Source organism: Bombina bombina, chromosome 6, assembly GCF_027579735.1.
Source record: "Bombina bombina isolate aBomBom1 chromosome 6, aBomBom1.pri, whole genome shotgun sequence".
Lineage (NCBI taxonomy): Eukaryota > Metazoa > Chordata > Amphibia > Anura > Bombinatoridae > Bombina > Bombina bombina.
The window spans coordinates 1,149,549,774-1,149,566,325 of NC_069504.1; the positions used below are offsets into that span (position 1 = coordinate 1,149,549,774).

Below are 16,552 nucleotides of genomic sequence, written 5' to 3' on the forward strand. Positions count from 1 at the left end.
GTCCTATACAACAGACTAGCACAGCCCTTTTCCCAGCACATAACATAGGATATGAGATCACCTGGACACTGCACAGTCTTTACTTATGTCCTATACAACAGACTAGCACAGTCCTTCTCCAAGCACATAACACAGAAGGATGGGAGATCAATTGGACACTAAACAGCCGTTACTTCTCTCCTATATAACAGACTAGCACAGCCCTTCTCCCAGCACACAACACAGAAGGATGGGAGATCACCTGGATACTGCACAGTCATTACTTCTGTCCTATACAACAGACTAGCACAGCCCTTCTCCCAGCACGTAACACAGAAAGATGGGAGATCACCTGGACACTGCACAGTCGTTACGTCTGTCCTATACAACAGACTAGCACAGCCCTTCTCCCAGCACATAACACAGAAGGATGGGAGATCACCTGGACACTGCACAGCCGTTAATTCTGTCCTATACAACAGACTAGCACAGCCCTTCTCCCAGCACATAACACAGAAGGATGGGAGATCACCTGGACATTGCACAGTCATTACTTCTGTCCTATACAACAGACTAGCACAGCCCTTCTCCCAGCACATAACACAGAAAGATGGGAGATCACCTGGACACTGCACAGCCGTTACTTCTGTCCTATACAACAGACTAGCACAGCCCTTCTCCCAGCACATAACACAGAAGGATGGGAGATCACCTGGACACTGCACAGTCATTACTTCTGTCCTATACAACAGACTAGCACAGCCCTTCTCCCAGCACATAACACAGAAAGATGGGAGATCACCTGGACACTGCACAGTCATTACTTCTGTCCTATACAACAGACTAGCACAGCCCTTCTCCCAGCATATAACACAGAAAGATGGGAGATCACCTGGACACTAAATAGCTGTTACTTTTGTCCTATACAACAGACTAGCACAGCCCTTCTCCCAGCACACAACACAGAAGGATGGGAGATCACCTGGACACTGCACAGCCGTTACTTCTGTCCTATACAACAGACTAGCACAGCCCTTTTCCCAGCACATAACACAGGATAGGAGATCACCTGGACACTGAACAGCCGTTACTTCTGTCCTATACAACAGACTAGCACAGCCCTTCTCCCAGCACATAACACAGAAGGATAGGAGATCCCCTGGACACTGCACAGCCATTACTTCTGTCCTATACAACAAACTAGCACAGCCCTTCTCCCAGCACAAACACAGAAGGATGGGAGATCACCTGGACACTAAACAGCCGTTACTTCTGTTCTATACAACAGACTAGCACAGCCCTTCTCACAGCACATAACACAGAAGGGTGGGAGATCACCTGGACACTAAATAGCCGTTACTTTTGTCCTATACAACAGACTAGCACAGCCCTTCTCCCAGCACATAACACAGAAGGATGGGAGATCACCTGGACACTGCACAGCCGTTACTTCTGTCCTATACAACAGACTAGCACAGCCCTTCTCCAAGCACACAACACAGAAGGATGGGAGATCATTTGGACACTAAACAGCCGTTACTTCTGTCCTATACAACAGACTAGCACAGCCCTTCTCCCAGCACATAACACAGAAGGATGGGAGATCACCTGGACACTGCACAGTCATTACTTCTGTCCTATACAACAGACTAGCACAGCCCTTCTCCCAGCACATAACACAGAAAGATGGGAGATCACCTGGACACTAAATAGCTGTTACTTTTGTCCTATACAACAAACACAGCCCTTCTCCCAGCACATAACACAGAAAGATGGGAGATCACCTGGACACTGCACATCCGTTACTTCTGTCCTATACAACAGACTAGCACAGCCCTTTTCCCTGCACATAAAACAGAAGGATGGGAGGTCCCCTGGACACTGCACAGCCGTTACTTCTGTCCTATACAACAGACTAGCACAGCCCTTCTCCCAGCACATAACACAGAAGGATAGGAGATCACCTGGACACTGCACAGTCTTTACTTATGTCCTATACAACAGACTAGCACAGTCCTTCTCCAAGCACATAACACAGAAGGATGGAAGATCAATTGGACACTAAACAGCCGTTACTTCTCTCCTATGCAACAGACTAGCACAGCCCTTCTCCCAGCACATAACACAGAAAGATGGGAGATCACTTGGACACTAAACAGCCGTTACTTCTGTCCTATACAACAGACTAGCACAGCCCTTTTCCCAGCACACAACACAGAAGGGTGGGAGATCACCTGCACACTGCACAGCCATTACTTCTGTCCTATACAACAGACTAGCACAGCCCTTTTCCCAGCACACAACACAGAAGGGTGGGAGATCACCTGGACACTGCACGGCCGTTACTTCTGTCCTATACAACAGACTAGCACAGCCCTTCTCCCAGCACATAACACAGAAAGATGGGAGATCACTTGGACACTAAACAGCCGTTACTTCTGTCCTATACAACAGACTAGCACTGCCCTTCTCTCAGCACATAACACAGAAGGATGGGAGATCACCTGGACACTGCACGGCCGTTACTTCTGTCCTATACAACAGACTAGAACAGCCCTTCTCCCAGCACATAACACAGAAGGATGGGAGATCACCTGGACACTGCACGGCCGTTACTTCTGTCCTATACAACAGACTAGCACAGCCCTTCTCCCAGCACATAACACAGAAGGATAGGAGATCACCTGGACACTGCACAGCCGTTACTTCTGTCCTATACAACAGACTAGCACAGCCCTTCTCCCAGCACATAACACAGAAGGATGGGAGATCACCTGGACACTGCACAGCCGTTACTTCTGTCCTATACAACAGACTAGCACAGCCCTTCTCCCAGCACATAACACAGAAGGATGGGAGATCACTTGGACACTGCACAGTCATTACTTCTGTCCTATACAACCGACTAGCACAGCCCTTCTCCCAGCACAAACACAGAAGGATGGGAGATCGCTTGGACACTAAACAGCCGTTACTTCTGTCCTATACAACAGACTAGCACAGCCCTTCTCCCAGCACATAACACAGAAAGATGGGAGATCACTTGGACACTAAACAGCCGTTACTTCTGTCCTATACAACAGACTAGCACAGCCCTTCTCCCAGCACATAACACAGAAAGATGGGAGATCACCTGGACACTTCACAGTCATTACTTCTGTCCTATACAACAGACTAGCACAGCCCTTCTCCCAGCACATAACACAGAAGGATGGGAGATCACCTGGACGCTGCACAGCCGTTACTTCTGTCCTATACAACAGACTAGCACAGCCCTTTTCCCAGCACATAACACAGGATGGGAGATCACCTGGACACTGCACAGCCGTTACTTCTGTCCTATACAACAGACTAGCACAGCCCTTCTCCCAACACATAACACAGAAGGATGGGAGATCACCTTGACACTGCACAGCCGTTACTTCTGTCCTATACAACAGACTAGCACAGCCCTTTTCCCAGCACATAACACAGAAAGATGGGAGATCACCTGGACACTGCACAGCCGTTACTTCTGTCCTATACAACAGACTAGCACAGCCCTTCTCCCAGCACATAACACAGAAGGATGGGAGATCACCTGGACACTGCACAGCTGTTACTTCTGGCCTATACAACAAACACAGCCCTTCTCCCAGCACATAACACAGAAAGATGGGAGATCACTTGGACACTAAACAGCCGTTACTTCTGTCCTATACAACAGACTAGCACAGCCCTTTTCCCAGCACATAACATAGGATATGAGATCACCTGGACACTGCACAGTCTTTACTTATGTCCTATACAACAGACTAGCACAGTCCTTCTCCAAGCACATAACACAGAAGGATGGGAGATCAATTGGACACTAAACAGCCGTTACTTCTCTCCTATATAACAGACTAGCACAGCCCTTCTCCCAGCACACAACACAGAAGGATGGGAGATCACCTGGACACTGCACAGTCATTACTTCTGTCCTATACAACAGACTAGCACAGCCCTTCTCCCAGCACGTAACACAGAAAGATGGGAGATCACCTGGACACTGCACAGTCGTTACGTCTGTCCTATACAACAGACTAGCACAGCCCTTCTCCCAGCACATAACACAGAAGGATGGGAGATCACCTGGACACTGCACAGCCGTTACTTCTGTCCTATACAACAGACTAGCACAGCCCTTCTCCCAGCACATAACACAGAAGGATGGGAGATCACCTGGACATTGCACAGTCATTACTTCTGTCCTATACAACAGACAAGCACAGCCCTTCTACCAGCACATAACACAGAAAGATGGGAGATCACCTGGACACTGCACAGCCGTTACTTCTGTCCTATACAACAGACTAGCACAGCCCTTCTCCCAGCACATAACACAGAAGGATGGGAGATCACCTGGACACTGCACAGTCATTACTTCTGTCCTATACAACAGACTAGCACAGCCCTTCTCCCAGCACATAACACAGAAAGATGGGAGATCACCTGGACACTGCACAGTCATTACTTCTGTCCTATACAACAGACTAGCACAGCCCTTCTCCCAGCATATAACACAGAAAGATGGGAGATCACCTGGACACTAAATAGCTGTTACTTTTGTCCTATACAACAGACTAGCACAGCCCTTCTCCCAGCACACAACACAGAAGGATGGGAGATCACCTGGACACTGCACAGCCGTTACTTCTGTCCTATACAACAGACTAGCACAGCCCTTCTCCCAGCACATAACACAGGATAGGAGATCACCTGGACACTGAACAGCCGTTACTTCTGTCCTATACAACAGACTAGCACAGCCCTTCTCCCAGCACATAACACAGAAGGATAGGAGATCACCTGGACACTGCACAGCCATTACTTCTGTCCTATACAACAAACTAGCACAGCCCTTCTCCCAGCACAAACACAGAAGGATGGGAGATCACCTGGACACTAAACAGCCGTTACTTCTGTTCTATACAACAGACTAGCACAGCCCTTCTCACAGCACATAACACAGAAGGGTGGGAGATCACCTGGACACTAAATAGCCGTTACTTTTGTCCTATACAACAGACTAGCACAGCCCTTCTCCCAGCACATAACACAGAAGGATGGGAGATCACCTGGACACTGCACAGCCGTTACTTCTGTCCTATACAACAGACTAGCACAGCCCTTCTCCAAGCACACAACACAGAAGGATGGGAGATCATTTGGACACTAAACAGCCGTTACTTCTGTCCTATACAACAGACTAGCACAGCCCTTCTCCCAGCACATAACACAGAAGGATGGGAGATCACCTGGACACTGCACAGTCATTACTTCTGTCCTATACAACAGACTAGCACAGCCCTTCTCCCAGCACATAACACAGAAAGATGGGAGATCACCTGGACACTAAATAGCTGTTACTTTTGTCCTATACAACAAACACAGCCCTTCTCCCAGCACATAACACAGAAAGATGGGAGATCACCTGGACACTGCACATCCGTTACTTCTGTCCTATACAACAGACTAGCACAGCCCTTTTCCCTGCACATAAAACAGAAGGATGGGAGGTCCCCTGGACACTGCACAGCCGTTACTTCTGTCCTATACAACAGACTAGCACAGCCCTTCTCCCAGCACATAACACAGAAGGATGGGAGATCACCTGGACACTAAACAGCCGTTACTTCTGTCCTATACAACAGACTAGCACAGCCCTTCTCCCAGCACATAACAACACAGAAGGATGGGAGATCACCTGGACACTGCAGTCGTTACTTCTGTCCTATACAACAGACTAGCACAGCCCTTCTCCCAGCACATAACAACACAGAAGGATGGGAGATCACCTGGACACTGCACAGTCATTACTTCTGTCCTATACAACAGACTAGCACAGCGCTTCTCCCAGCACATAACACAGAAAGATGGGAGATCACCTGGACACTAAATAGCCGTTACTTCTGTCCTATACAACAGACTAGCACAGCCCTTCTCCCAGCACATAACACAGAAGAATGGGAGATCACCTGGACACTGCAGTCGTTACTTCTGTCCTATACAACAGACTAGCACAGCCCTTCTCCCAGCACATAACACAGAAGGATGGGAGATCACCTGGACGCTGCACAGCCATTACTTCTGTCCTATACAACAGACTAGCACAGCCCTTTTCCCAGCACATAACACAGGATGGGAGATCGCCTGGACACTGCACAGCCGTTACTTCTGTCCTATACAACAGACTAGCACAGCCCTTCTCCCAGCACATAACACAGAAGGATGGGAGATCACCTGGACACTGCACAGCCGTTACTTCTGTCCTATATAACAGACTAGCACAGCCCTTCTGCAGCACATAACAACATAGAAGGATGGGAGATCACCTGGACACTGCACAGTCATTACTTCTGTCCTATACAACAGACTAGCACAGCCCTTCTCCCAGCACATAACACAGAAGGATAGGAGATCACCTGGACACTGCACAGCCGTTACTTCTGTCCTATACAACAGACTAGCACAGCCCTTCTCCCAGCACATAACACAGGATAGGAGATCACCTGGACACTGCACAGCCGTTACTTCTGTCCTATGCAACAGACTAGCACAGCGCTTCTCCCAGCACACAACACAGAAGGATGGGAGATCACCTGGACACTGCACAGCCGTTACTTCTGTCCTGTACAACAGACTAGCATAGCCCTTCTCCCAGCACATAATACAGAAGGATGGGAGATCACCTGGACACTGCACAGCTGTTACTTCTGTCCTATACAACAGACTAGCACAGCCCTTCTCCCAGCACATAACACAGAAGGATGGGAGATCACCTGGACACTAAATAGCCGTTACTTTTGTCCTATACAACAGACTAGCACAGCCCTTCTCCCAGCACATAACACAGGATGGAAGATCACCTGGACACTGCACAGCCGTTACTTCTGTCCTATACAACAGACTAGCACAGCCCTTCTCCCAGCACATAACACAGAAAGATGGGAGATCACCTGGACACTGCACAGTCATTACTTCTGTTTTATACAACAGACTAGCACAGCCCTTCTCCAAGCACACAACACAGAAGGATGGGAGATCATTTGGACACTAAACAGTCGTTACTTCTGTCCTATACAACAGACTAGCACAGCCCTTCTCCCAGCACATAACACAGAAGGATGGGAGATCACCTGGACACTGCACAGTCATTACTTCTGTCCTATACAACAGACTAGCACAGCCCTTCTCCCAACACACAACACAGAAGGATAGGAGATCACTTGGACACTAAACAGCCGTTACTTCTGTCCTATACAACAGACTAGCACAGCCCTTCTGCCAGCACGTAACACAGAAGGATGGGAGATCACCTGGACACTGCACAGCCGTTACTTCTGTCCTATACAACAGACTAGCACAGCCCTTCTCCCAGCACATAACACAGAAGGATGGGAGATCACCTGGACACTGCACAGCCGTTACTTCTGTCCTATACAACAGACTAGCACAGCCCTTCTCACAGCACATAACACAGAAGGGTGGGAGATCACCTGGACACTGCACAGCCGTTACTTCTGTCCTATACAACAAACACAGCCCTTCTCACAGCACACAACACAGAAGGATGGGAGATCACCTGGACACTGCACGGCCGTTACTTCTGTCCTATACAACAGACTAGCACAGCCCTTCTCCCAGCACATAACACAGAAGGATGGGAGATCACCTGGACACTGCACAGTCATTACTTCTGTCCTATACAACAGACTAGCACAGCCCTTCTCCCAACACACAACACAGAAGGATAGGAGATCACTTGGACACTAAACAGCCGTTACTTCTGTCCTATACAACAGACTAGCACAGCCCTTCTGCCAGCACGTAACACAGAAGGATGGGAGATCACCTGGACACTGCACAGCCGTTACTTCTGTCCTATACAACAGACTAGCACAGCCCTTCTCACAGCACATAACACAGAAGGATGGGAGATCACCTGGACACTGCACAGCCGTTACTTCTGTCCTATACAACAAACACAGCCCTTCTCACAGCACACAACACAGAAGGATGGGAGATCACCTGGACACTGCACGGCCGTTACTTCTGTCCTATACAACAGACTAGCACAGCCCTTCTCCCAGCACATAACATGTGAAGCACATAGTACCGGATAATTCGTACATCATTTTATCTGAACACTGATAAGAAGTGTTTGAATCTGTGTGTTATATTATGCTCAGAACTGCACCTGCCCTCTGGAACTCTCTCCCTCGTGCTGTCAGGCTTTGCCCTAATCTTTCTTCCTTAAATGCTCCCTGAAGACTTTTCTGTTCAGCGAAGCAGCCCACCCAACTCAGTAATAATTTAATTTCACTTCCCTCATCCAACTCTGCCTAAACATCTTTCTCAATCTTGCAAAATCATTACTACCACACATTTCAAAACAGTTGACTGTAATAGTTATCTTAACTATACGAGTAATCACTACAACTCTTGGCTTAATAACATTCCATATGGGCAGTTCAAGAGGATACGCAGGAACTGTAGTTATATTGAGGATTTCGAACAACAAAGCGAAGTCCTAAAAGCGAAGTCCTGAACGAGCAAAACTTGACAATAGAAATCTATACTTTACACATAAACCGAGGAATAATAAGGCAAATACCTTATCAGCCGATTATTCCAATCCTTTGTTTATTACTCAATTTAATGTTAATCATACCAAAATCAAACGCATCATCAAAAAACATTGGAGTATAGTAAAAAAAGATCCAATCTTAGGAAAACTGGTAGATCCTGAACCCAAATGTGTTTTTAGACGAGCTCCGACACTCAAAAGCGTTTTAGCACCTAGTAAGGTGGTTGTCCATAAACGTAGTACAGGAATAAATGCACATGCAATAACCAAAAAGAATGGAATAGGGAAATGTTCTTTGAAAAACTGTAATATGTGTAAATATATCTCATTTGGTAGTAAAACTTTAACATCCAGTGTCACTAAGAAATCATACAATATCCACCAATTTATAACATGCACCTCAATTTACGTCATTTATTTATTAACCTGTAAACTGTGTGGGATCCAATATGTGGGTCGCACATGTAGGGTAGTCAGGAATAGATGGAACGAACATCTAAGGAACATTAAAAACAAGTACCAACATCATAGTGTTCCTAGACATTGTAACAATATACATAAACGAACCACCAATACATTTAACATTTGTCCAATTGAGATGATTCCTCATTCCCATCTGTATAATAGATTCAATAGGTTGAGACAGAGGGAAACGTTTTGGATTTATAAGCTTAGGACACTCTTTCCCTATGGTCTTAACCTAAACATGGATCTAGCTGCTTTCTAAACCCTCTTCTTCTATATATATAGGCCTGCACATAATTAATTAAGGCACTAACTGGTATGAATATACCTACCTTCTCCTAATATATTACTCTTTATATAGCACATATGTCCTTCCATTTCTTTTGCTTTCTTCTATCACTCATCACGAATTGCCTATTGGCATAGTTACAATCCATATTGTATTACTAAGACCAGTAATATTGGTCACACTTATTGTATATTATTTATGTCCCTTTAAGAAATATATTATTTTTCACGTTTAGTGGTCATCCGATATCCAATCCTGTTCATATAATGTTATAACACTGGTAGCTTCTTATTTGTCCCTTTAAGGAATTTATTACCAATTCTAATTTTTTTTTTTTTTCCTTTTCAAACAAGCTTTATTCATTGATATGAGTTATACAGAGTTGAACAGTACAAAGTGGTTATGCCAGATCAATATAAACAGATTTAAAATATGTTGTGAAAGTTCCAACCCTCCCCGAAAGTCATTACATTCTGCTGTGGTCATTTGGGGTTAGGGTGAAGGGTGGCAGTCTTTGAGTATTTTTATTGAAGGTATCACTCTTGTCAGCGAGTGTATTACTTTGGTCCATTGATTTTGAGCTTGTTCTCTCACTAATTAAAGTGAGCTGCTAAAAATAAATAAAAGAAAAAAGAAAAAACAAAACATCCAGCAATACAAACAAGTTATATACTAACAATTTATACATCAGGTATTCTCGTTTTAATGTCACTGAAGATTCCCAGCAGAAATTTTACACAGAGCTGGGTATATCTGAAATCCTGATGATTGCACTCAGATGAGTGCAGGGGTGAAGAAGTGGTAGTGGGGAGAAAGAGAGGGGGGTAAAGGGGGGGTGGAGAAGGAGAGAGAAGAGAAAAAAAAAAAAAAAAGGGGGGGGGGAAGGGGGGAGGGAGGTCTACTGGGTTCAGCTAGCAGATGTGAGTCAGCGCGGGTTACCTCTGGGGGCTAGAAATCTACAATCCCCTACCTTCCCATGTTAGTACCATCATCTCGTGTGTAGTTAGTTTACCGGTTTTTAGGTAGTGGTAGCGTTCCAATCTTAGTAGATCCCCCACTCTAGCTCTCCACTCCTGAACGCTAGGGACTTGTGGGCTTTTCCAGTAAGCTGGGATGAGCGCTTTTGCTCCATTTAGCATCAGAATGAGCAATGAGTATTTATCTGCCCTCGTGATCTTAGGTAGCTCGTGGTAGATTAAGTATGTTGGTTTTGGGGGAAGTATAACATTCAGAATTTTGCTCATTTCTCCCAGCACCTCCTCCCAGAAAGGTCGTATGTGTGGACACGTCCACCAGATATGCTGGAGAGATCCCTCCTCTCCACAGCCTCTCCAGCACTCCCCACTTGAGTGAGGATAGATTTTGTGTAGCCTTTGAGGGGTTAAGTACCACCTGCTAAGGTATTTATAATGCATTTCTTGTATTTTCGCGGATATAGAGGCCCTTTTGGTTCTCTCAAAGATCTTCGTCCACTCTTTGGGTGAGATCTCTATTTCGAACTCGGTCTGCCAGGTAGTGGTGTATGATGGGAGTGAGGATCCTCCCTTTGTCAGTAAGATTTTGTAGAGTCGCGATATGAGGTGGGTGTTTGTTGTAGAGTGCACAGTAGTTCAAATAGAGTTATGTCTCTACTCAGCGCTCCTTTTTCCTTGCGTGTTTCAAGATAGTGAGCCATCTGTGCAACTCTGAACCATGATGTAAATATGGTCCTATCCCATTCCTCCAACTCGGCCTGTGGTTTAAGTTTGCCTTGTTGTAAGATATTGGAAATGGTTATGTCTGCCAGTTTATAGGAGCTCCCCTGAGTATGTGGTTTAATTTCCATGCCCAGATCTGGGTTTTCCCTTATCGGGATATTTGGTGATTCAAGGGTGGACACATACTTGCCCTCAGCCAGTATTTTATCCCAGGCTTTGAGAGTATCAGCTATCATGGGGTGTGTTATAACTGGGTCCGGTCGCTTCCCCGCCGAGACCCACGCAAGAGATCCCACATTTCCACGTTTGAGGATCTCATTGTCCAGTTGTATCCACCTCTTGTTATTGGAGTTCCTGCACCATTCCACAATCCTCTGGAGGGAGATAGCTCTTTGGTATTCCCTCAGTAGGGGGATCCCAAGACCTCCACTGTTTCTAGGCAGATATATACCAATTCTAATTTTATTACATTTTATGTTTAATTGCTTATTCTTATTCAATTTTAAGGCTCAATTTTTAGGTCTGATTATATAATGTTATAATACCGGTAGCCAAAAACATTTAATAATGTCCCTTTAAGAAGTACTAACCCTATATACCTACTACAACCCCCTCCCTTTCAAGAATTAGATATTAGGTTCCCAGTTCTCAGTCATATATCCAATATATTATATGATGGTTATTTGTTGCAGGTCACGGCTGTATACATACTACACCTACCTTATATGAGATTGCCCTTACTTAGCACTGAATGTCAGCCCATATGATTACACTTACTGCATGCAGAATTCATATGCATGTAGTCACATCACGGACATTAGCATCTTCACCATATTGGCCATTTTTAATATTAATTCACAGCACTATAAAAATCATTTCCTTTATATTTATATACCCTTAAGGTATTATTAATCATCCATTTATTTTAATATGTTAATTCATAGACTCTATTATTTGATCGAATTATTTTGTAAGCACATATCACGAGATGTTATTAACCGCTTTTATGCCACTTGCCCATGTACTATGATGTTAGGAATGGACTTAGTGTGTTCCGCTCCCCTCATCATTCATTTACCGACAGGCCCCACTAATAGATTGACTGTCAATCCTCACTTTTGTCCATCCACATTCACGCCCCCATTACACGGGTGTACGTCACATTGTCCACCCTCTTTGCTTTCATCTATCCACTTGATTGGATCTTTGATTTTTCCGGCCACTCTGATTGGCCCACTCATACACACCCCTGTATCGTAATCCACACACCCCTTGGCTAACATTCACGCGATCAGCTCAGACGCCGTGTCATGTTGCTATGTTAATCTTAACTGATCTTTCTAAACAGCGCGAGTGATGTGGTCTACAATCTATAGATATCACTTCAATAGGTAATTATAAATTTGGCCTGACTGGTCTAGAGGTTTTGGGCGTGACTTTAACCACACCCCCCCCTCTCTGTCATCAAACCTGTTTCGAGATTGAAACAGGAGGGTTACTATGGAAACATGAAGCGTCTATTATAGTCGCCCTCTAAACTAATAAACATTTTAATTATTATTTCTTTATATTCCCCAAACCAGTAAAGGAGTAATATATGTAACTACTTTATCAATAATAAAAAATATTGGTATGCTCAAAATTAAATGTAATAAAAAGTTGTTACTAATAAAAGGCTGTTACTATTAACAGTTCATACCACTATTAGACTAAGCCAGGGTTGCAAATGATAACACACTAGAATTACTTTATGTCTCTAATAAGATATCATATTTTGTTGTCTTTGGAAAATGATTGCTTATATAGCATATTACAATAGGTTCTGCAGATTTTATAGAATTTTATATAGTTTTAATCAAAACAATGTTATAAATAAAAACTGCTGTTCACCTTATTATGTGTATAATGGTATACCCCAATTAGGGTGTGGATTTTGTTCCGATTAATGATTGGTTCTTGTTTATTTTAAATATGGCAGTTGAGAGTATGTTTGTATAGCCTGATGAAACAGTGTTTAACACTGAGAAACGCGTTGCTGTTTTTAATTTGGAATACATTTTATCTTACTTTTTAACTCTCTACCTGCTGCATCATTTTGGCCCAGGCCAATTATATTGTATTACCATCCATTTGGAACTTTTTGGATCTTTGGTGTGAGCTATTTTGGACACTGATTTGCTCCCATTATACCTCCTTGGATATCCCTGGACTCTCCCTGGCGAGACGAGGAATCCCATCTGACGACACACTTCAAAAGAGGTCTACCGGACGACGTGTGGTTCCGGACTGCGAATACTGCACATTGGTGCCTTATACTGTGTGAGTAGGATTCTTGTGATCCAATTGTTGCTTTTATCTATTTTTATGATCTGCACCATGTGGCGCCCTCTATCCTTTCCTTCCACTGATAAGAAGTGTTTGAATCTGTGTGTTATATTATGCTCAGAACTGCACCTACCCTCTGGAACTCTCTCCCTCGTGCTGTCAGGCTTTGCCCTAATCTTTCTTCCTTAAATGCTCCCTGAAGACTTTTCTGTTCAGCGAAGCAGCCCACCCAACTCAGTAATAATTTAATTTCACTTCCCTCATACAACTCTGCATAAACATCTTTCTCAATCTTGCAGTCCTCACCTCCTGTTTCTCAACCTCCTACCCTGCTAGATTGTAAGTTCCCACGGGAATAGGGCCCTCAATTCCTCCTGTATGTGTTTGTAAAATGTTGTCTTGTCTCTTACAAGTTTTATATTATTGTTTTATTTAAATGAATTGTACCCATGGACAGCGGTACAGAATATGTTGGCGCTTCATAAATAAAGTATAATAAAATAATAAAAGTACTGTTTGAGTTTACATAATCAGATAGTGTGAAATCATTCCTGGTGTACAAATTCATCCTGTGCACTGACACATTCAAGATGGTTATGTATATTTATTTACAATGTGACTTACCACCATAATATTCACACTGGTGGCTAATCAATACCTTTAGACAAATTAAATTATTAAAATAAAATATTTCACTTTTTTCTCTATAGTTTGTCATGTTAAAGGTTTTTAATCAAAGTAATCTTCAATATCAATATTGGGATCCAACAGGTCTTCTCCATAAGCTGAGAGATCCATTTGATTTAAGATTAAGTTTTCAAACGTTTCTTCCAAGTCTGTCTCTCCAATCAATATGGCTCCCATCATCCGTCCGTTCTGCATTACGACTTTCACATATTCCAGCCCTCTTGTACACCTCAGCATCAGTTCGTGGTCATTCCCAAGACCCTGAGCATTGTACTTGCCCAACAAAATGACCTGAAAGACGTAAGTAGAAGGGTTACTGGCAAACGCGTCTTTCACTCAGGTTGTTTAGGTTTATCTATCTGATAGCTACAACCCCGAGTGCCAAAGAGAGCTGCAATACATCCTCTTCAGCAGCCAAGGGATTAAACAAAGATCTACTTAAAACTCCCAGCACCAAAAAGCAGAAATATGGAAAACACTGGCCTCAAATTAAGTTTATACTTTTTGTATATTTAACCAGACAAATATTTTTTTTTACCAGGGGATTTATTAACAGGGTTATTTAGATGTTTGCTGGTGCAGCACTAGACTGTGGGAATATTCTCTAATTTGGATATGTTAGAGTCTTTTCCCCCCAAATCAAAGCAACTTTAAATCTTTCAGAACAATCGAGAAGAGGTGGACAGAATATTGTGGAGCCGACAACACCTTTGTGACAACAGGTTACAGAGATACTGAATTCAAAACAGTATTTTAACTATAAACTTTCATTTGAGTTAGGATTCCAACAAAGACAGAACAGACACCCCTTGACCTTCCTTGCTGTAAATCCACAATTAAGTCTTTTCACATTAATAGTTAATTTTATCAGACACCTGACAATCATGGCAAGTCTGCTGGTGGCGACCTGTATGAGTGTCAGGAAGCTGTATAACCCCCAACACTGTCAAGAAAAGCTGCCAGCTCTGGCTAATCTAAATTTCAGTGTGGGCCTTGTCCTGAGAATGACATGATTCTCACGGGACAAGACAAGCCTTCCTGTGCCTACTGCAGGCTGAACTAAAATATATGAATAATGAAAAACCTGTCCTCATTTACCATGGCGAAAGCTAAAGAGAACTGGAAATGCTTTATATTAACTCATGTGCGACTAACTGCAGCCGTTGGTTGGCGCAAATAGACAGAATTTAAGGACAAGTGTGAGATAAAGGTGCTGAAGTTGGTTATGACTCATCCTTGCAAGACCTTAATCACTGCCCTGAGTGTGACCAGTAAGCGGTGGGAGGTTCCTGTACTATATATGATCCTACTGTATCTGCCCCTCCTGTAAAAACTCCAGAAGAAATAAAAGGTTTCTAAAGTTACAAATCTGATCTCTAACCTGAGGGAGGGAGAATGAAGGACATTAAAGTGAGAAGTCTGTACTGTAGTCTGGGGTAGGAGCTCTGTGCAGAGACACGAGAAACAGTTATATACAAAAGGTGACAAAACTCAGTCTCTTTTATTTAGCTGCCCTAGAACAGGGCCCAGGTGGCATAAACACTATTAGATGAATGAACGAACAGCCCTACAAGAGCTTATGTAGTGTAATTTAAGTTCTTTTATTTATCAATCAACAGGATTCATAAAGCAAAAAGGGGAACATATAGAGATACTATATTGAGATACTACGAATCATCTGTATTGACAGTTTTATATGTTTGATATGTGTTCCAGAGAGAATATTAAGACCAAACATATACAACTGTCAACAGAGCTGATTTCTAGTATCTCAATATCTGTGTTGAAATAAGACTAATAATTGTACTCTCTGGGTTTACTCTTTTTAAACCCTACCCCAGAAGGACAGACAACAAAACAAAAAACAAGGGGGAAAGAAAATGATACTAATAATAGCAGTAGTTCCCCCTCTCTCTCCCTTTGTCATTCAGCCTATTGATCCTGCCATATTACAAGTAGGATCAAGTCTGTGTTTCTAAATGGAAATATAACAATGTCTATTTCTTCCTTAGAAAGTGATTTAATGAAAGTTGACCATTTTCCAAAAAAAGACCAGACTTGTGGTTCTAAATTGGTATCTGTGTCTCTCTGTTTGATAATACATTGCTTTTTTTATAAAACTCATTATTTCTGTAAATTTAGGTATTGCTTATCTTTCCATTTGTGGAAGATGAGGCTTCTTATGGACAAAATGAAGGAGTTAATGAGTTTATTATTGGGCAAATCTATATTATAGGGGGAGAGAAGGACTATATTATACTTGGAAAAAGTAAAAGGGGATATCTTTAAGACCGTATTGATCCAGTATTCTACCTTAAGCCACAGTTGTTTTATCTTAGGGCATTCCCACAGCATGTGCATTAGGTCAGCTCCTAATAGTTGACATTTAGGGCATTTGTACCATTTATGTCCCTTATACGGAGTGTAATAGGTCATGTATACGAGTTTGAGATGTGATTCCCTTCAGGAAGACGATAATGTAGTTTCACGCACACTATT

At 43.3% G+C, this 16,552-nt stretch overlaps 1 protein-coding gene across 1 annotated transcript in view; it reads right to left on the reverse strand.

Moving 5' to 3' along the window:
* Nucleotides 1-13,950: 13,950 nt before the first annotated feature.
* Nucleotides 13,951-16,552, reverse strand: part of PYROXD1 (pyridine nucleotide-disulphide oxidoreductase domain 1) — a 63,745-nt gene continuing 61,143 nt past the window's right edge. The window contains exon 12 of the mRNA XM_053719130.1: nt 13,951-14,344. Within this exon, the coding sequence (XP_053575105.1) occupies nt 14,096-14,344 (249 nt within the window). The 3' untranslated portion in view covers nt 13,951-14,095. The remainder of the gene's footprint in view (nt 14,345-16,552) is intronic.